General features: G+C 42.4%; 1 protein-coding gene across 1 annotated transcript; it reads right to left on the bottom strand.

The window, feature by feature from the left end:
- Positions 1-676: 676 nt before the first annotated feature.
- On the bottom strand, positions 677-14,994 carry LOC311007208 (calretinin-like; the record flags this gene model as incomplete). The annotated part of the gene is made up of 11 exons (XM_084000315.1): positions 677-793; positions 971-1,042; positions 2,306-2,359; positions 4,596-4,635; positions 4,746-4,801; positions 5,383-5,460; positions 6,554-6,610; positions 7,588-7,668; positions 7,817-7,906; positions 8,271-8,347; positions 14,901-14,994. 11 exons carry the CDS (start codon positions 14,992-14,994, stop codon positions 677-679), a joined length of 816 nt encoding a protein of 271 aa, XP_083856441.1.
- Between the last annotated feature and the right edge of the window lie 8,190 nt (positions 14,995-23,184).

The following is a 23,184-nucleotide window of genomic DNA, read 5'->3' as shown; positions in this document are numbered from 1 at the left end:
CGAGTGAGGGAGCGAAGGGAGGGGTGGGGGGTTATTTTTTCTTTACATCCCACTGAGAGAAAACACTAAACAAACCTTTTTATTGTAGGTGCAGTGAAGTGGCTGAGCTGTAACAGAAGATCATTTGGATGAACATCTGTGCCAGTGAAGAAATGGGACAACAGTTGTCATGTTATATTTATTCACCTCTCAGTATAATGTCTTTGATTGAACAGTTAAAGCCTCATCAAATTATATAATATTATATCAAATTAAATAGAAATAAATATAATAATATAAATGAAGAGATGCTACAGAACAAATATCCATTTCAAATTCAGGGGGAGAAGAACATATAGATATGAGATTAATTTAAAAATTACAAATGCATATTATTAAAAACAGGAATCCAAACAAATAAATAATAAATAACACAATATATTTCTAAGTATAGAAAGTGGCTATTTCACTATGGAACTGCTTGAAAAGTATTATTATTAATGATAATAAAAATAATAATAATTTTAAAAAAAAATCGGAGGGTATAAAGCTAAAAGAGCAGGGTCAGTAGTAGACTTTTGTTTTCACTCTTAAGCGGCGTGTTGCGAGGTTCAGGGTCACACATGCACCAGATTACATCAGGAGGTAGAAGGGAGGGAGGGGGGGCGGTGGGGGTGGGGGGTCCCGGGCAGGGAGGTCACAGCGTGGAGTCGCGGCAGAGGACGATCTCCAGCTCGGTGCGGTACATCTTCCCTCCATCAGACAGAGCCATGATGCTCTTCTTGTAGCCGCCAACTCCTGATGAGTCCACGTCCTGTCAACAAGTTTGTTTTTGGTTTTTTTTTTACAAAGAAAAGTCACAAAAGTCAGCGGGAACAAAGTCGTCTACTGTACAGATGGTACAGTAGGCAGCCATTTAATCTCAGCTCTATATTTGGCAAGAAGAAAAGCAACCTGAGCTGATCAATCAATAGGCAAAACTATTCATTACCAATTTGTTCTTGTCGCAGAGGTCCTTCAGCAACGCATCCAGCTCCTGCTCATCAATATATCCATTACCGTCCTGGTGAAAGAGACAACGAGGGAGAGATGAAGCTCAACAGATCTTCCTAAAAGTATTTTATGTACGAACGAGACTTAAGTCTATAACAGTGCCACCGTGCTGACGTTGTCTGCACCAGTTTACCACGCAGCCAATCCCATCAGACGTGGACGGGCCACTATTTTATAACTGGGCTGACATATAGAGACAAACAACCTCACAAACAAACACACACACACCACATGTCTTATTTAAAGGGATAGTTCAACATTTTGGCAAATTGGCCCATTGCCATAATCCCTATAGTCAAAGCAGTAGGTTTGTTACCTTTAATTGTCGGTGCAAGCTATTTTTAGAACGGTGGAGCAGAGCCGTGAGCTGTTCAGAGCTACGCTACGGAGGCTAATGGGATTTCTTGGTTTCCCTCATCAAACTCATCAAATACACAATCCAACAACTCCAAAACGCTCTGGTGGACAAGTTGTGACCTGCACATTCACCACGCTATGAGATAATAACAGAACGTTATGAGATGGAGTTGTTTTTGAGGCAAATACAGAAACTGCTTGTTGAAAAACTGCCCCCGAAGGAAACGCGTATCAGCGGTTTTGCATGTGCAGGTCACAACTTGTCCACAAGAGCGTTTTGGAGTTGTTGGATTGTGTATTTGATGAGTTTGATGAGGGAAACCTCAAAAAACAGCTCTGACAATTAAAGGTAATGAAATATACTCCTAAAACTATAAGGATTATGGCAATAGGCCAATTTGCCAAAATGTTGAACTATCCCTTTAAACACCATACTACTGAGGCTGACGATGGTGCTGCAGGAAAAAATCAGAAGATGATCCTGAGGGGAACATGAAAATCTATCTTTCTCCAATCATTTCACTTTCACAAATTCAAATCTCACAGTGACAGTAGATGGACAGAGAATAAATCTGCACAGAGACTCATCCTCCATGAACAGTTGTTGAGATATTTCATACGGTGTATGACAATAAAGTCTAGAAATGTGGAAAATCTGGTGATGTATGTCTCCCTGTCTTTTCTGTCTCCCTGCTGCCATCCAGTCTGATCCTGACAGCTATTTGATGGACAACCAATGTATTTTGTAAAGACATTCATGGTCCCCAGAGGATCCACCTTAAGTTAGCGAGTTTTCCTCCATCATGAAATGTATTTAAATTAAACATTTAGCCTGAGCCTCACTGAGCCACTCTATCACACAATAACCAACACATATCACATACAGTAGTATCACAAACACCCATGCACTATTCACCTTATCATAAAAGGTGAAGAGGGAGTCGAACTCTTTGACGGTCAGCCTGATGCCCTGTGAGAGAGAGAGAGAGCGGTGAAAATTATTAGAAATGGATGGATATTTCTAGACAGCGGTAAAAGCCCCACCAGATCCAGAACTGATATTAATCCATGGAGATTATGATAACTGGGACTAGAGTTGAGTTAATCCTGATCAGACAGACTAATCCTCTGTCAGAAAGGAATTGTTGATCTGCTCTCCGGAGCCACGATGTACATATGGGAACATACAGTTCATGACAAAATGCATGCGGCAGATCTATGTAGATTAACGTTGCCGCTGTGCTGCAAACTGTGGCTCTTTAACCATAGACTGTAAAAAGAATGGACGTAGCGTCCGTGACGTCACCCATTGGTTTTGGGGAGTCGTTTTTGTGACTCAAATATGGCGGCCTGAACAGCGCCATGTTGGATTGGCCGGCCGAGAACCCGCCCACTGGCCTCGAAGCAGCTGTCCACGGAGCTGCTCGGACCTGTCACTCAACGTTTCCGCGCCCTAATTGGCCAGAGTTTTAACCTAATAACAGTAAAACGGTAGAGTTAAAAAAAAATTCACCCCCCTCAGAGTGTGTGCGGGGGTAGAAACTATCGATTGAGAAAAAAAAACGTTCTGACACCAGGCTTTTAACATGTTTACTGAGGATGTAAAATCGGCGATTTTAACATGGGGGTCTATGGGGAATGCTCCCTTCTGACACCAGCCCCCAGAGGAATCCGAGGGGATTGCAGTTTTTTGAACGCGGAAGTGAGCTTCACTTCTCAGACCCACAACTGCCCCCTTGTCTTTAACGATCAAAACAACAGCGGACAGAGTGACGAAGTGTAGCCTCAAACAGCAGAATAAGATATTTTATTTTAAGACGCAAATTAAAGTCCTCGGTCTTTAATCTGAATAATTTGACTCCAATTATCCAAATCACTTAATAGATAATATCTGTGTCCAGTGTTGATTTTTTTAATGGGATTGAAAACATGATGATGTTTTCAAAGAAATGTCACACTGAAATATTTAATTCCCAAAGGACTTAACATCAGTAAACACGCATTTGTGTCAATGCCCCATATGTTGCTTCAGTCCTTTGATGACAAATAATCCTCTTGTAGTGAATCCAATAATGTGTCATTGTGTTATTCTGAATCTGTCACTGTCAGCAGGACGAATCTTCGGCTGCTTCGACACAACGTTTCATATGAACGCTGTTGCACTCGGTTCGAAGGCGCCATGGTCGGCGTCCTGTCTTATTGTGAAAGTCTTGGTGTCACTTCCGTTGACGTGTTGTTCCCTGTTTTATTTTGAAATTCCTGTCTTGTCTTCCTGTGTTCTCCCTCTTGTGACTGCACCACCACGTGTGTGTACTTGCCTATTTAAAGGGATACTTCACCCAAAATCAATAATTCACCAATTTTCTACTCACCGTCATGCCAAGAAGGGTTCGGAGAACTTTCGGAGTTATCAAAATGCTTTTGGAGTTCAGGGGGGGTCCGGCTGGCAACGAGTTTTCATATAATGGCGGCGGATAGAGTTCACTTTTGAATCGTCCAAAACACACACTATGAAACATCCAAATACCTCCATACTGCTCGTTCGTACTGACCCAAGTGATCTCTGTTTTTATCCTTGTTGTAGCAGTAGCTCCCAGTGGCTCTGTTGATGTTTGTGCGCATGCGCGAGATTTGCTGCGAGATGTTCGTTCGTCGTTGTAAACCATTGGATGTATGATGTAAACACGGAAGAACATCTCACAGCAAATCTCACGCATCTCACTCAGCCACTGGGAGCTACTGCTACAACAAGGCTAAAAACAGAGATCAAATTAATTTTTCCAACAACTTTTTCATGTGGCGGCTTCAGGACACTTGGGTCAGTACGGACGAGCAGTATGGAGGTATTTGGATGTTTCATAGTGTGTGTTTTGGACGATTCAAAAGTGAACTCTATCCGCCACCATTATATGAAAGCGTTTTGATGACTCTGAAAGTTCTCCGAACCCTTCCTTGGCATGACGGAGAGTAGAAAATTGGTAAATTATCGATTTTGGATGAAGTATCCCTTTAACCTCAATGTCTCCCTTTGTCTTTGTCGAATCGTCTGCACTTGTACCCTGTGTTCTGTGTCCTGCGTTTTGCTTCAGTTCCTGCTCCTTGAGTTTTTGTCAGTAAGTGAATAAATAAATAAATTGTCTGCATTTGGGTCCTGTCTCTTCAACTACCTGACAGAAGGACGCTGGTGTGTTTGAGTCCAAACTTACCTGGAACTTCATCAGGAAGTTTTCCTGCACCGGTAACAGCCTGGAGTAAAGAAAAGGTTTTATGTTATTAGTTGTATTATATTGTCAATGTTCTTGGGGGCGGAAAAAAAGTGTTAAAAAAACAGACAAATGAAGTGAAGTAACACTCACCTTGCCATCTCAGAGAGGCCCAGCTTGCCATCTCCATTCAGATCAAACATCCTGAGCTGCGCAGAAAAAAAATGAACAAGGATTTTGTCACCAAAAATGCTGCACACATACACACACACATCAAATGTAAGACATAACCATTGGAGTGAGATTAAATGGCAGCAGTTAAGTGAGTTCAGCCCACGGATGGCTGACTGATGCTGGTGGCTCGAAAAGTGATGTTTCAGCAATACAGGTGAAGTGTGTTATGTCGCTCAAGATATTAAACAAGACATTAAAATTCAAAGCTTCAGGGCAGCGACTTGAGTTACACTGTGTCGAAACGCTGCAGCCAAAAGATACAGACGGGAAAATATGAGCACAAAGGCATCGTTGTTGACAGAGAGGTGGACGAAGTTAACGGTAATGAATATATAATGTAATACATCCAATAAAATGATTCTTGGTTTAGGAAGTGCACAGTTCTTCTCTGTTTATGGGCTGCATAAGCGATAATGCAGTCGTCAATGTTATGTTTAAATGAATATGTCCTGACAGAGAAAAGATGGAGGATATTACATGGTGGTGAAAGTCTTGGCCTTTAAAGTCCGAAAACAAAGCGAAAAGACAAACAATTTCTGTGCCTAATGATGCTCACAATAGTCTGTGTGTACTCATTGAGCTTCTTGTCATCGTAGTTTCTGTTTGCCTTCTTCAGCAGGTCTGACAGGAAACCCTGAGGAGAGAGGAGAGAGAGAGAACGACTACGGTCAGTGCTCGGATGATGTGATGATCTCAGTCTGCAGTCGTTGTGGTGAAACAGAAAAAGCTGGTGTCATTACACGGACCTCATGATGTGAGAGGAGGAAGAGGAAGAGGAAAAGCGTTTGTTTTCATGCGGATTCAATAGAGACTGTAGCACCTGTTATATCACCGCCATGACACAGAGGTTTCTCATTATCTCAGCTGAGGTTTGTTTACCACCAAGTGCTGCACACACACGGTGCATGAAACGTATTAATTAGGGTGAAAATGTCCAGTTTTTTCATTGTTTTTCACGAGGCCATTAAGTGTGATCTTGCACAGGAGACTACGGTACTTTGTTGTCTGTGAACAAGCGCTGGAGCAGCTTTGACTCTGATTACAAGATGCTGCAGTGAAGCACAAACCATTAAGGCTGACTCCTTACTGCAGCGCCTCAGGTTTGAGTGTAGCTATACTGATGAATTACAGAAAAGACTCCTTGACAAATTTGTTATAGGTTGATTTTCTAATACAGAATCGTTTCTAGAGAGTAGAGAAGAGTAAAACTTTATTCATCCCTCAGAGAAATTAAAATGTCAGGGAGCTCATCACAAAAAACAAAACAAAAAACTATCATTCTATCATTATTTAATTCCAGATGTTTTTATTTTATTTTTGTACCATTCAGATGTATTAACTATTCTCTGGTTATAGAGAGTTATTATTTTTTTGTATAGCTGAATTTTCTATCCATACAGATGAGGCATAGCCTACTTTGTGTAAACTTCAAGTGAGGCAGAGCCAAGTGTCCTCCTTTTTGGAAATCAAAGTATGGTTGGTCACCCTATATTAACCACTAACTGTATTCACTGATCTCTCTTGTGTGAAATTACCCACTCATTATGGAAAGGAGAACAGATTTAGATGAGACAAAAACATTTTAAAATCTGAATCTTTCAACCAATCACTGGGTCTTTCTCAGTCACAAACTAAAGGTCATGAGTCGGAGTGAAGACCAGTAAGTGTTTGCTGTATTAAATCATTCCACGTTAATTAGTCGTATTGCAGAGTTTGACGTGTTTTACCTTCAGCTCGTTTGATTCGATGTAGCCGCTGCGGTCGGTGTCGTACCTCCGCCAGGCCTGTGGGAGGGAACAGTTGTGTTGTTGTAGTTGCTTTCAAAAAACACGTGCACATCAACCACAATGACAAAATGAGAAATACATGTCAGAGAAAAAAAAGACTACAATAAAGAGAAATGACAGCGGTGTCATCCGACATTGTGTAATTATAGAATTTGTCGAGGCCTCATCAAAGATGGATACCTAAAACCCTCCAGCACTCGCCCTGCCTTTCCCCTGCAGAAAGCTGCGGTCCATTCATAATGTATGGACGTCTGAGAACACGCTGAGCCGCCCGAACATCACACCACTGAAAGCTCTGCTCAATCACAGTGCAGCCATGTCAGTGTAACCTACTGTACTGTACGTGCACTTGTTTTATATCACAGAGGTCCAGATGTTTAATGCCTCACAGTTTCCTCTCTAACATGTGCAGCTGAAGTTGCTCTTTTGTGCGGTTTAGGCGACTGATCGAGATGTGCGTGTCAAACATGGCAGTGTTTTGATGTTGGAAAAGGTATTAAATATTAAAACGTTCAGTTTAAGGTAACTCCTTCACCGTGTGTAATATTTAGATGCTTTCAGGCCGACAGCTGAGGTTTAAATGCAGTTTAAAGCTTTATGTGTGTAGTGACTGTAAACGACAACCGTCGTTAGCCGCTGACAAAACTAATTTATGGATAAAATAAAAAGCTTAAAGACTTACTCAGAAGAGAATTTACACCAGTTATGTCTTTTAATATCAATCATGGTGCAGTTTTAGTTTAATATCCAACATTTATTGGCTGTTTCCACATTAAACGTGCACCCTAACTTGTTTGGGAAACGTTATTTAAAACTCAAACCTCTTTACAATGATTAAACTGAATCAGATTTGATGTGTGGGGGAGCCTTACTTAGCAGATCTAATATATAGTTACAGTCTATAATGACATCATTAGGCATTGATATAATATGGTAAAAAAATAAACAGATGAATATACAGTAGAGCAACTTACTGCCATGAATTCAGAGCTGGATCCAACAAACTCTCGGAAACAGAGCAGGAAATTTTCCTCTGTGGGAAGAATCTGAGCCAACTGCAGGATGGAGGATGAAGAGACATGAAGAGATTAATATCGTAGTTGTCTATCCATGAAGATAGACATCAACTACAATCTATGAACACAGGAAACAAAAGTCGCATTGCGAAGTTAAATAAGCTGTTTTTGATTTTTTCTCTCTCACCTCAGACATTTCGATCCTCCCGTCAGTGTTCTTGTCAAAATTGGCCATGAACTCCTTCAACTTCTCTTTGAATGCTGCATGTGAAGGATCCTGCATGTAAACCAAACCACAGTTCAAAGACACTTAAGATAATGCAGATTTTTATTTAAAAATATATTCAAGATAATCAACCCTAAAGATAAGATTTATAGACTTATTGTTTGCAAGTCATTTATGTATGAAACGTAATGCATGACAACCAAACGCTCACTAACAATATATTTCATTTGTTTTGTAATGTAATTTAGATAACAGATAAGATAAGAAGACTTTATTGTCCAATGGTTTAAAAACACAGTGGAAACTTTGGCATCTTGGTAACTGTGATTAATATGCTCTTGTATTGTTTTGACTCGTGTCACTTTGTGTGAATGTGACCACATGTTTTCCGTGGCGTGCTGCTCGCCGCTCTCACCACGCTGGTTCCTCGCCTGACGGTCTCCAGTTCTTTGAAGAAGTTCTCCAGCTCCTTCCCTTCGATGTAACCGTTTCCTGCGGAGCGAGCAGAGGGAACTAAATTAGTTTGGCACAAATTATGTTGTGAAGCTTTTAAGTCGCCTGGAGCTTTTGTTGACTGTGCAAAAGTTTGATTAAAAGAGTTAAGATCTGGATGAAAGATTAAAGGTCACTAAAGGAGAAGAAGGAGGAGGGGGGAAGAGGGGGAGGGAGGAGGCGGAGGGAGGGAGGGAGGGCGTCTTTTGCCAAACTTCGAGTGTTTGTCCGGTCAAGTGGTGTGTGACTGAATCCAAGTGAGCAGCAGTTTGCAGAGCGGCTCACTTGGACTGCATCCAGACTGCACATCTGCTTACAGCTGTTCCTGCATCAGCTTGAGCTCTTCTTAGAGTATTTGCTCCGTTTAGCCCTGAAGTTTTGACGAGGCACAAGACGAGGCGAAACACGGCTCAGGGCTGGTCAATAGGACGATTAACACGTTACATCACCTCTAAAAAAACAACAACTTTTAATTGCAAACCCACTCTGATGAAGTGAAGGCGCACTAGCCTGCACAACAACGAGGGTGTATACCATATATAACGTCTCATATTCATATTCATATATTCACATCTCTGTTGCCAAATGTTGCATTTAGCCGTGGCAGAGACTCTGGAGATTGAGTGATGTGCTGCAGCAAAAACCCCCAAAAAAACACACAGTTGGAGAGTGAGCGAGCGCTATAACGAGTGAGTTCTTGCCTGAGAGGGTGAAACTGGGCAATCAGACTTATGCTTACTGGAGCGTTTTGTCCTGTGTCCGGATTTGTACTTTCTTCTAACAAGTCACATGATCAGGGAGGGGGGGTTTGGGTGGGAGGGGGGATAATTTAATTTAATTTAATACAATAATTTACTCCGCTGGTTTGCCTGCAAGTCACAGCAGGGAGAAACATATAGGACACTCAGCACTCTCTTTTTAATCACAAGAATGAGCTCCATCTGTCTGCAGCCCGAGCGAGGACACGGGGAGGACGGTGGGGGGGGGGGGGGGGGGGGGGGGGGGCGTGGGTGGGAGAGGGGAGGGGGCCAGGTTTGAACCCTTTACAAAAATAGACGTTAATAAAATTGTTATTTCAATTCAGAATAAAACACTGATGTACAGAATAAAATGCAGAGATCCACCCTGCCCCCCATCTCTATCTCTTAATCTCTTATCCTTTCATCTCCTTTCCTTTCTGATCGTTTTCTCCCTCACCTCCCCCCACCTCCCCCTCCTCTTCTCTCCCCCCGTCCTCTAGTCTGCATAGCTTCATTGCCACGTCGTATTTGATAGGTGCTCCATGCATGTCACCATCTGTGCTTTGGCTGAGCTGCTGTTTTCAGATGATGGGACGCAAAGTTCTGGGTGAGGAGAGGAGGAGACCAAACAACGCTGACAACGCAAACACTAAAAAAAAAAAAGGGCCTCGTTATTACCTGACACTCATCCTCGATTTCATTACAGTTATTCATCACTGCACGGCTCATTATGCGTCTGTAATGACCAGCATCTACAATAGTCGTCAAGATGTCTGTGTTATTAGTTGTGGAGATATTTCATTTAAAGGAGGGTTTTGACAGCCCTGCACAGATAAGCAGTAGGACAGCCAATGGGGTGGATGGATGGAGACGACAGAAGATAAATTCAAAGTCTCATGATATCAAAACCAGTGCTACAAATAAATGTTCCCTCAGTCGTCCAAAGAAAATGTTTAGATTGTTTTTCTTTTTGACTTTGTGATCACTGACTCACTCAGTAATAATTATTTTTTACTGAGTGCTGCTTTGCTCTTTGCTTGGCTGGGTCTTTCCAGCTGGGTCGGCAGAGGGTGGTTAAGTTAAACCAAGTGCAGCAAAGAGGGGAAAAGAGTGTGATAAAGTGTGATAAAGTGTGACACAAATGTGCGCCGCAAGAAAAAGGAGAATACACATGTAGGCTATACGTTATTTCCCAATAGAGAGAAGCTACTGCTGATGTCTGTACCTATAGCTACAGGTCAGATGTTTTAACCTTTTTTGACTAGTTGTAGCCTATTGATCGGCTTTTTAAAGATTGTCTTTTTTAAATTTTCTGTTTTTGTTTTGTTTCAGCCTTTAAGATTTAAGATACTTTATTGTCATTATACATGTAGCCTATGTATGAAATTAAAGCAGAAGTAAGCGGAATATTTGTGTTAATATAAGTCTTAAATAGTTATATCTTCCGACAGCAATCACTTACATAGAGTGTTTGGTCTGAAACACGGGTCTGTCAGTCACTCTACTCTGCTGTAAGCCGAGGAGAAAACTTTCCTTGTATCCTACAACCTTTATCCAATGAGGAGAGAGAACGGCATAAAGGGGCAGTCATCTCTGTGTGTGCAGCCAAGGGATGCGCGTGAATGTGGTGACGTAGGGACGAGGGTGGGGACTGCTAACTCCATCGGCTGACAGAAAGTTAGCCAAACGACCGGATCGCTTACTTCTGCTTTAAGGCCTGCCCAGACAGATGGAAACGAGCCTTTTGGCTAAATCTGGCATATTTGCAGAAATGTTTTTTTATATATGCTCTATCTCTGTCAAGTGAATAAGTAAATGAGAAATAAAAATAAGATGGACAAAGACAAAGGGATCTTCATTGTCGTGTTTAAATAAACTGTAAAGCTCTGCATCATACAGACGTCCAGTTTCTCCCATGAAGTTGGTTACATAATCAAAGTGAGAGAGGGGATTAAATCCACTCCAAATCTACAGTATCTCAGGTGGGCAAACAACAGATAACCTGTGATGAGGCATGAGTGTGTTCAAATCCCACGGTTTGTATTGAAGCCCACATACGTCGTCGTCGTCGCCCGTGTTCTCAGTTCACTGGGACGAGTTTAGCTGCAGCACAAATCTCAGCTGCCACATGGAGCGCACCACTGCACACTGAGCAGATGCAGCTCCCCCTCTCTCTCTCTCTCGCCCAAAACATTTTCGACCACAGCTCAGCAGCCGATTGCTCAACGGCAACTCGACAACAGTCCAGCAGCTGCCTGACTCATAACGAGTGGAAACGACCAAAAAGACAGAATGGTTTCGAAAAAGGAGGAGCCACAATATGGATGAGCTGAGTGGGATTTATTCCTATATGATCAAGAGGAACTCTCTGTATCTCATCCAGTGTGTAGCAGCTTCCCTGCAGAAGTGGACTCACTGCAGCCAGTAGGAGGCGCTGTCCTGTGGCCTCGCTGCGGAAACGACCAGTTGCAACAACAGTCCTTCAAACACACTAAAACTAGACTGATCCTAGTTTACTCAAAGTCAAAGTTGTTCTATGTCCGATTTCGCAGCATCAGGTTTTGATCCGGACACATCTGCTGAGGATAATGGTTGATTATCAATAAAGTTATTGAAGGTTTTCCTTTAAAGGAGACATGATATGCCCCTTTTCCACAATTATAATAGTTCTCATGTGTCTTCAAGACATCTCTGTGACGTGCTTCGGTCAAAATACCCCGAGGATCAAACATCACAGCTCTTTTCATCTGGTCAAAACAGCCCTGTTCAGAACGGCTGGATTCAGCGTCTGTCCCTTTAAATGCAAATGAGCCACTGCTCACTAGCCCCGCCCCCTCTACTGGTACCTGTACTTACAGGTAGGGGTGGTTTTATGCAAATTTGAAAACTAATTAAATCATTGTCAGACAACCAAGGGAACAGCTCGTAGAACCACATGGAAAATTACAGATTTTTTTGTCAATTCTCACATTTTGGGGGCCGGAAGGCAAGACAAACACCCAAATACGTGTTAGAGAGCCTTCAAAAAGTGACATTTCTATAATATGTCACAGATAAAACAATTGGTCTCACTTTGGAGGGTGAGGTGTTCACTTTATTCACATCGCTGCAGGGCTCCAAAAACGTTTCTCATCAGCTATGAAAATTCACTTTATGGGGTGTTTAGCTCAGCGGGTGCCCGATATGCAGAGGCTATTGTCCTTGCTGACCTTCCATCGGCCCTTTGCTGCAGGTCATTCCCCCTCTCTGTCTCCCCATTTCATGTCTCTCTACAGCAGTCCAATCAATTAAAGGCTTAAAAGCCCCAAAGAAAATTAACTGATTGGTTAACCGGTGTCTCCTCTGCACCTTCCACTAGTGTGGTGACCCTCAACCTCTGGATTGTCTAGGTCTGAAAGGCTCTGGATCAATAAGTTGTTGATCGGCTGGATATTTACACTCCCATCTATTGCTTGATCAATACATTGTTTTAAAATGTAACCTGATTTAATATGAGAGGTTTTTGACAATCCAAGGCATCTGAAATGACAGAAGAAATGTCAATTAAGTATTTTCTGATCCAAAACTGTTGGGAAAATGTCACAAAAATGACCAATTAATTAATCAATTAGTTAATTAATTAATTATTTTTGATTGATCACCATAAAATGGGTTAAAGAGATAGTTCCCTATAGTTTTAGGAGTAGGTTCGTTACCTTTAATTGTTGGTGCAAGCTATTTTTAAAACGGCGGAGCAGAGCTGTGAGCTGCTCAGAGCTACGGAGGCTAATGGGATTTCTTGGTTTCCCTCATCAAACTCATCAAATACACAATCCAACAACTCCAAAACGCTCTGGTGGACAAGTTGTGACCTGCACATTCACCACGCTATGAGAAAATAACAAAACGTTACAAGACAGAGTTGTTTTAGAGGTAAATTCATGCAAAACCGCTGATGCGCGTTCCCGTCGGAGGCAGTTTTTCAGCAAGCAGTCTCTGCATTTACCTCGAAAACAACTCTGTCTCATAACGTTCTGTTATTATCTCATAGCGTGGTGAATGTGCAGGTCACAACTTGTCCACAAGAGTGTTTTGGAGTTGTTGGATTGTGTATTTGATGAGTTTGATGAGGGAAACCAAGAAATCCCATTAGCCTCCGTAGCGTAGCTCTGAGCAGCTCGCGGCTCTGCTCCGCCGTTCTAAAAATAGCTTGGCAATGGGCCAATTTGCCAAAATGTTGAACTATCCCTTTAAATTAAGTTTAGAGAAAGATGGTGGTTGTGGTTAAAACAGACCAACACTGACACAGTTGTTGATGAAAACACAGTGAGAGTTTCCAAAGGGTTTAACAGGGTTTTTCGTTGTTGTTTCATTGGGTTTTTTTTTTTTTTTTTTTGAATGGCCTCATAAAATAATCCTTCAGTTGTAGTTGGATCATGAAACCACTAAAGCTGAAGAGGCTTGTAGTGAAACGGAGCAGGACAATGACGGCGCTGCTCTGCAGTTCGGCTGCCACACACACACACACACACGTGACTGCTGTTTGACAGTGATGCAGTGTAACTCAGTACACACTGTACATTTTTTAATAACTTGCATTTGAGTAAAAAAAGAAAAGAAAAAGAAAAAAGTTCTGTCAAATTCAGAGTGAATCCACCACACTGATCCAACAGCAGCAGATGATGAGCTCATAACTCAGCTTTAATCACATAATAAAATAATGTGATCAGGGCTGCAACAGCTAATGCTTATTTCTATTATTAATCTAATCTAATTAATGTGTTTATCATTTTCTAAATTGATCAATTAATGCGGGCCAAGTTGACGAACCAATTAATCGACTGATTGTTTCAGTTCTGTTATAAATGAGTTCCAATACATCATTAATTAAAAATATAAAATCCGTTCTGCCCATTCATTAAGTTGTTGTGCCTATTAATAATAATCTATCACTATATATCCTATATATCAATCACTGCTTCTCTCTCTCTCTCTCTCTCTCTCTCTCTCTCTCTCTCTCTCTCTCTCTCTCTCTCTCTCTCACACTCACACACACACACACACACACACACACACACCAGTTCAATCCCAGTCTAAGCTCTCAGATTCAGAAGCTCCTCCCAACAAAACCCTTCTTACCTTTTTTCTCTCTCTCTCTCTCTCTTGCATTCTTCTATCCATCCCTCCCCCATCTCCTCTTTTCTCTCCCTCTCTCATTTTTTTTTATCTTTCATCCTCCCTCCCCCTCTCCTACATTATCTTTTTTTTCTTTTTCATCTTCCCCTTCTCTATAACTTAACTTTAACTGAGAGTTATTTCGTTTTTTCTCATCATGGTCTATAAAACGCTGCAGATCCTCACACATTTACAGTAATCACAGTGAATATAGCTTGACTAAGTGACTAAATGATATCATCGGATGTAAGAGCATTAAAATCAAATCTCATAATTGTGTGTGTGGTTTTTTGTTTGTTTTGGGGTTTTTTTTACTGCAGAAAAGATTATGAAAAAATATGAAAAATGAAAACACCGAACAACAAATACTGAATCTAAAATATCCTTTTCAGATCAACAGGATTGAATATGTAAATTTTCTTACAGCAGTTAGTGATATATGATATCGTAGTATATTTATATGTTGCTGATTTCAGCGCTTCATTGGATGATATTCAAGTTTAAAAAGCAAAAGAGGATAAAATGTTAACTCTATCTGAAAATAAAATAGTTTTAACACACAGAGAACACGAATCTGACATGCCTCTCACAATTACATCTTTATCTTCTAATAAAAACTAATTTATGAATGACACACTATCAGGCAGCTGGACACTGACCGTCTGCGTCGAAGTGTTTCCAGATGTCGATGAACTGCGCCGCGGTGAGCTCGGCCAGGTGCAGGTGTGGCGGCTTCTGTGCTTGAGTGGCCATGTCTCTCTGTCTCTTTGTCTCTCTGCTGCCTCGTCCTCCTCGAAGTGTCGTCGACCGTGGTAGTTGGAGGTAAAAACTTTTTCCCGGAGCTCCGTGGCAGCTACTGTGGGCAGCTCCGGCTCAGTCGGGGGCTTTTAAACCCCCCGCGGCGCCCGCGCTTCCGCTTCCCACCGCACGGGGGCGCGTGCACCGAGCTCAGAGCTGCAACAGGGGACCAATTACAGAGGAGGTGGGAAGAGGACTCTCCTGCTTTTTTTTCTTTTTTTCTTTCTTTTCTTTTTTTTATTTATTTATTTTGCACATAGGAGTTACCATGAAGTGCTGTCCTGTCCAGGCAGGAGCTTTGATAGTGGGATCATCACACATCATCCGGTCCCGCTGCTCCCCTGAGGAGAAAATGACATCAAACTATTTATTCTTGAGCGAAGCCCCCTGCTGGCTCAGATGGATCTTGAAGGCTCTGTGTCATCCCTGTCTCTCCCATCCCTGCACCCCCCTCCCCTCCCCTCCCATCCCACCCCATCCCATCCCATCCCATCCCATCCCATCCCATCCCTGCGCTGTGAATTATCATATAAAGCCTGAATAAATTAAACATCTGCATCCCAGGGGCCACAGCACTTCAGAAAGAGGAAATCTTTAACAACACAAATGTGCAGTGATGATGCACAGGAATCAGATCTCTCCTCAGTTTTTCCTACAGATGACAGACACTATACACCTTCTTCTCTGGATGCTTTTTATACTTTTACTCTCTTCTCCTTCCCCAACCTGCCTCTCACACTCCTCCATATTCCCGGCCTGTGCAGGATGGAGGGACACTCACGCTCTTTGGTCAATCGAAATGCACATTTGGCGTAAATCCAAGCAGCAGCTGCAGCAGCAGCAACAGCAGCAGCAGCAGCAGTGGCTGTTGCATGGCCACTAAATCACCAACACGCCTTTGTTCATTCTGCAGGACGAGCTGTACATTGCTCCTATCTTTTTTTTTTTTTTTTTTCCATCTCCCCCTCCATACTGTCTTTACTCTGGTGCATCTCCCTCTCCAGTTTGGTCCCCATAAGCTGTGGTGTGAAGGATGGGTGCTGTAGTGGTGGGCAGTGGGGGAGGGGTTTAGATGGAGAACAAGAACAAGAAGTGGAAGAAGAAGTGGAAGATGACGAAGAGACTTTATCTCCTCCCTGCAGACCTGTGTGCTGCTGATCAGATAGAAAATAAGGAAAACAAAAACAGAGAGAGTCAAAGAGGGCAGATAAAAAGTGTGCATATGTGTGTGTTGGATAAGTGCATATGTACTATGAGGGAGGGAGGGAGGGAGGGAGTGAGTGAGAGTGGGAGGAAGGGAGGAGGGGTGGGGGCTGATATTTATAGGAACTCTGATCACAAGCCTAAACTGTATGAATATTAATTAGAGAATTTATAGGATTTGTTTGCAGAGCCCCGAGCGCTCCCCGCTGAGAGCGTCGGAGGGGACGGATGAATAATGGAGAGTTGTATGATATGACAACGACAATAATGGAAGAGGGGAAAAAGATGTTAATGGACCTCTGATCAAGTGTCATATGGATACGAGTTTCCACATCCATGCACTCACTAAGTACTGACACGTGATGCGCACACACACACACACAGAGAGTATACTGTACGTGCACACACACACTGACAGGATGAATTTAAAACAGGCAGTCAGTGGGGGGCTGTGTTTCTGTGTGTGCCAGTCATTATATATTTCGTGGGTCGTGGATTATGGATAATTATGCAATCCTGCTAATGTTGTATTATGCGCATTGTGTGAAATTCAGATAAAACGGTTTACGTTTGATAATTAAAATGAAAGCGAGAGGGTAAGGGATGAGGAAAGCAAGCGTGCAGGTGTTTAAGAGGCTTTTCAGTTCACTTTGATTTAATTTCCTGAAATGCAGGGAGACGATGATGATGATGATGATGACGTTGTCGTGCCTTTACAGTTTTTCATAATTATGCAGGATCAAGTGCACAAATCCTGTGTTCGCACATAATGGAAAATGACCGGTCACACTGAGATGTGATAAAATGATAAACTTGCACAGGTCTGAGAACAGCCTGTTCCCATTTTCAACAAAGACAGATAAGTTAGTGAATACAGGTTGAAACGGTGGGTTAATGGTTTCTGTTATGGATGATTATTACCGCCAGTGTCGGCCACTGTTTCGATGTGTCCTGCTTTAATCAATGAAAATCATTGCTCCAACATCTCTCACTTCTCTCTGCTCCCTCTCCACCAGGCAACATTAAGCACAACCGAAGCTTCAACACCGGGTTTTAAGTCATAAGTTTTCCGGCCACTGTGTGAATATTAATTAAAGTCTGATGTACACTCTGGCCGCTTTAACATAAAGCTGTGTGTTTCCAGCGTCTCTAAAAACCTAAAGTTGTTTAGTCATGATGTAATCCAGCCTCCGAGGAACGGCTTCCTCTTCCTTTCTTCTTACAAACACTGATGTTAATCCAAAGGAAGCAGTTTTTTCTCAAAGAGTCATCACTATTTCAAAACTTCTCAGAAGGACGAATGAGGCAGAAACCGCCAAAGGTTTTGTTTGACTTTGTTTCATATTTTAAGGAGTGTTGTGTAATGCTGCGAGAGGTTTACATGATGCAACATCTTTTTGTGTTATTGTGTGTTATGTGCTTGAGAAAAACGTAGAAGGCAAAACATATTAAATCAAACATTAGTGTCTTTTAAATAACACAGATGCATCAAACGCAGTGAACTGTGGTCTGTGTTTTAATGTAGCCTCCAGTGTGTGTGTGTGTGTGTGTGTGTGTGTGTGTGTGTGATGAGCCCCTCACTGTTGTTTGCTGTGGTGTCATGGTTGAATCTCTTTGTGCTTCCATCTTATATCTGATCCATCAGCAACACACAAACCAGTTAGACAGACAACCCATCTGGTCAGAGTTTAGAGGATGCATGATACTAACGTGCAGCGTCTTTATTTCTAATGTATCCTCCTACAACAAAGCTCTCTGCCCAAATTAGATGGACTTAAAGAGGAACTATGCAAGATTTTGACCTTAATTAAACAGCTTCAGTGGTATGAAGTGAGTTTTATAAAAAAAATACCTAAAGAAATATGCACTCCAAAACTGTAGGGGGGGGGGAAAGCGACCAAAACAGTGAAAAAGCGACCGACTTGCATACGTAGTTCCCTTTTAAACCCTGAACGCTGACCCTGTGTGGCTGTATTGGCCAAGGGGGTGGATGATCGGACTAAGCGCAGACGTAACTCACAGGCGGCCATATTGGTTCAGTCAACGTGCTGTCACTCTGGCTGCAGTAGATGGGTGATCCAGTCATCTGCACTAAAAAAAACTATTCATAACTCTGTTAAATTTTGTCCGTATATTACTTTAACTATTTGCATAATGTTACGTCAGTGTTACTTTAATAGAAAAGTACATTGACAGAATTATTGCAGTATCATGACTGCATTTCTGACGTTCATAACAAACCAAACTGTTTGAAAATCAGTCAAAAACTAAACAAGTTCTGGTTATTTCTGTAGAACATGAACCATAATGCTCTGAGGGAGCGGACTGAGCCAAGATGGCGGCCGTGTGGTGACATTGTGTCATTGGGCAGCAGTGTCTTCTTACATATACAGTATCTATGGTATTGGCCTTAGTGTATGTGTGTGACATGTGGGTTAAGCAGGTAAACAGGCGACACAGGACATTTCAAAATAAAACCGGAAGTATGACTTGAACAAAAAAACACACACCATGACATCTTTCTCATAGTTACTGTCCATGTTTCCCTCTGTACTAAACCATGTTGAATGACAATGCATCCAAGAGACATTTTGCTCAGTGCTAAAAGTGGTGGACCTTTCCATCCTGCCTATAGAAATACAGAAACATAACCCACAATGCAAACAAAAGGGAGAGCTGGATGAATTTGTTTAGGTGGGAACGACCCATGTTAGTTCAGTCTCCCACTCTCACACACACTACAGATAACTGCAGGCTTCTTCACTGACTGTGCACTAAACGCTGCACTTTCAACACGCCTACACCTGGCGTTCACCACATGCATCATCAGTACACACAACGCCTTGTACAATTCAGCAGACAATCAGTCTTGTGAATGGCCCGGGACGCCGGCGCTCACACAGCCCTCGGTGGATAACAGAGCAGTGACCCATGTGGCTGTTTATCTTACCCACCTGTCATCATTAGCTGCTGCACAGCCTTTCGGGACTCTCGTGTTAATGTGCTCCGTGATGAGCAGGACATCTCCAAAGCCAAAGCTGAACTTTCATTTCTTCACTTCCAAACCTGCAAATCGTCGTCTTCAGCCTCGGATGCCGCAGCCTCTTGTCACGCAGCCAATCAGATATCACCTGAAACACATCAGCGCCGTAATAAATTACACCAAAGTCCTTCTCACTGGTGCGGTGTCACTGAGAAAACAAGCATCTAAAACCGCATAATTACACGCTCAAAGGAACAATATATACCAAATTGTGCATATTGTTGGTAGGGATGAATATCAGGGTGTGGGTTTATTTGTGTGGAAGTGTGCATGTAGATTAAATTAGGCTTTCAGGGTTTGACTGCCAGAGACATTTGCTCCGGTGTTAATGCGGTTGAGCAGCAGTCAGAGTGGGAGTGTATGACTTGTGTAAATTAGAGTGACAGGGTGCCTCATTGCAGTAATCAGCCATTTTTATCAGCTGCACACTGTGGACTATAGTGGGATCATCGGAGATGGAGACTGCTACCGTTTGCTAAAGGGGCTGGAAAACCTATGGTGGAATCAGATAAAGCAGAATGCAATTTTCAGTCTATTTGGCAGATTGTGTTGTGATTATTCCTCTGCCCAACGCTGGAGAAAAGATAAAAAACCCTTACAATGAGAACAACTGCATCATCATTTAGCCTATACCTCGTGCCATTTGTATGAGGCAACAAATATGTGGAGAATCACATACAGGAGCAGCGGTTCGCCACAATCGCCCGCTGAATTCACACAATGCTAACATCACATCACCACATACGGCGATGCACAGCTGAACAGCCAAGTCGACTGTATGAAACTGTACTTTTGACTTGGTTGAACAGTTAAGCAGGAGATAAGACATCTCCCTATATGCAGGCAGAGCGACGTGTTGTCCCTCATCCAGAGGGAACCATTAAGGTGCTGGATCTCCTGTGGGAACATTTTTCTCAATTGCAAAAACAACCCTACCACGAGTAATAACGTCACTGGAGACAAGAAGTGATTATTTGTATTCATGATGCAACGGTGAGTCCAGTAATGAGGCTGTGAGGCAACGACTCCATGGATCCACTAAAAGAAATGTGATGGGGAATGTATTGACGATTTTACAAGATTTCAAAGTTGGCTAAACATCTCGAAGGAATAGTTGGATGTACAGACCGATACAACTCTCATACATGTGTATAATACACGGCACAACAACAGCGAGCCTGTCACAAATCCACCTGATAGCACCTTAACCCTCCTGTTTGTTCCCTTCCTCCATCTTTCCTTCTTTCCTTCCTTTCTCCCTTCCTTCTTTACACAATCCTTTTTTCCTTCCTTCCTTCATCCTTACTTCTTCTTCCTTCCTCTTTTAATCCAATTGACTCTCCATCTTTCTTTCCTTCCTTCTTCCTTCCTTGAACAAATCTGTTCCCTCCCTACATCTTTCTGTCCTTCCCTTTTTCCCTTCCTTCTTTCCACAATCCTTTTCCCCTCCCTCCCTCCCTTCCCTTCCTTCCTTCTTCCGTCCTTTTTGACCCAATCTGTTCCCGCCCTCTATCTATCTTTCCTTCCTGTTTCCCTTCCCATTTCCTCCCATCTTTCCCTTTGTCCTTCCTTCCTTCTTTCCCTTTGTCCTTCCTGCCTTCCTACTTTTCCTTTCCTACTATAATGACTACTGTAGATAGCTTGATAGATAATTTATGAATAAGGGGTAGGAGTAAATAAGTTTTACTTCTTCCCACTCCTTTTCGGATATGAAAAAAACAAACAAACAAAAATCAAATTATCTTTATTTTCAATTATTTTATTATTTTTTGTTCATATGTTTTCTTTGCAAAGTTTTTATTTATTATGTCTGTCCATTTCTGTATTATGTTTTATTTCTTTTAACTTGTCCGAAATAAACTAAACTAACTAACTAACTTTGTCCTTCCTGCCTTCCTACTTTTCCTTTGTCCTTCCTTCCTTCCTTCCTTCCTTCCTTCCTTGACCCAGGTGGACAACAGGAGGGTTAAAATCTCACTGTTTCACATTTCACGTCTTAATATCTTAATCCACGTGAAATCCAAAGTGTAAAAACAACAACACATTGTGGTGCATGTGGTGTTATGTTATTAGCCGCATGATTTCTTGACTGGGAGCAGCGACTCCCTGGAGTGCACAGGATCATCAGTCTCAAACACTGAGGTGAAACTGTAGCATGAGTCAGTAGCGTCAGTAGCGTCTGTGTGTGCTACAGGAGGCTGTTGGGAACAGGTTTGTGTGCAGGTCCTCTGTGTTTTGGCAGGTTATGCCCGTTAAATTGAGGAATTGGCGCATATATTTCTATAAAAATGAATCATGTCTACCCATTTGGTCAGAAGGCAGGATTGCACAATTTGCATACTCATTTTATTTACCTCAGCCTTAAAGCGCTTATACCGGCAGTCGTCCCTCTGGGGAACTGGTAAACTGGGAGTGAAGGAATTACATAAATGGTGGTTGAACAACTGACTAGTGTGTGTTTTATGGGACAACAATGTAAAAGATTAGGACTGAACCCCCCCACACACAAAAAAATAATGCTGGCTGGCTGTAATGATTAAAGGGCAACTATGCAAGTCCAGCTGCTTTTCTGCTGTTTTGCTAACTCTCCTCCTGGCCATGTGCATTTGTTCTCAATGAATATTTATTTAACCATCACAATTACTCCTAAGCTGTTTAATTAAGGTAAACATGTATAATAGTTAAAGGGATAGTTCAACATTTTGGCAAATTGGTCCATTGCCATAATCCCTATAGTTTTAGAAGTAGGTTCGTTACCTTTAATTGCCGGTGCGAGCCAGATCTTCAATGGGATCCAAGTCAGAGCTCTGTGCAGGCCGATCAACAACATTCACTTTGGTCCTCTGGAGGTCGTTCCTATATGTTTTTGTTGATTGTCGTGTTGGAAGACAAAGCAACGACCCAAACCCAGTTTTACTGCTGACTGCTTAAAGGGATAGTTCAACATTTTGGCAAATTGGCCCATTGTCATAATCCCTATAGTTATAGCAGTATGTTCGTTACCTTTAATTGTCGGTGCAAGCTATTTTTAGAACGGCGGAGCAGAGCCGCGAGCTGCTCAGAGCTACGCTACGGAGGCTAATGGGATTTCTTGGTTTCCCTCATCAAACTCATCAAATACACAATCTAACAACTACAAAATGCTCTCATGGACAAGTTGTGACCTGCACATCCACCACGCTATGAAATAATAACAGAACATTACAAGACCGAGATGTTTTCGAGGTAAATTCATGCAAAACCATTACCGTCTGCGGCAGTTTTTCGGCAAGCAGTTTCTGCATTTGCCATCAAAATTACTGCGAAGCTGTTTAATTAAGGTAAAAATCCTGCATAGACCCTCTTTAACTCTTTCGCGACCACACTAATTCCTCAGCACATCCGCTCAGGACCACATGTTTTTGGCTATTTGTTTACCTTTTATCTCACGTCGAACCGAACTCTGTACGTCACCTAGAAACAAACGGTCTTCACGTGATTGAAGAGTGACTTTACAACGTGCTCCACGAAAAAACGGCGAGTTTTTCCGCCGTTTCGTTCGTGAGGACGAAGTAGAAGAAGAGAGCTGGGTTTCTCCAAAAACGGAGCTCCCGCTCTAGTTTCAGAGAAAAACGCACTTTTGTGTCAAGTGGCAATCTGCTCATTTTACCGCTACTCTGCAGTGTGGCATGTCTCCCAAATCATTTCTACGGCTAAATAAATATATTTGTAGGCATATCTGGGGGGTGTGGCAGCCTGGAGAGCAGCGGTGCAGCGGTGTGGGTCTCTGGCTGCAGCGCAGCAGCTCCGGGACACTGCTGTGTGACTGGCCGGCGATGAGTGCTCTGTGGCGGGGGCGGCCGGTCACAGCCCCCGCTGCAGAGCGCCCGCTCTGCTGCACAGCGCCGTGAAAACAGCCG

Source organism: Trachurus trachurus (genome assembly GCF_905171665.1).
Source record: "Trachurus trachurus genome assembly, chromosome: 3".
Classification (NCBI taxonomy): domain Eukaryota; kingdom Metazoa; phylum Chordata; class Actinopteri; order Carangiformes; family Carangidae; genus Trachurus; species Trachurus trachurus.
The sequence above is the reverse complement of the archived record's forward strand: the minus strand, read 5'-3'. Positions and strand labels throughout refer to the sequence as shown.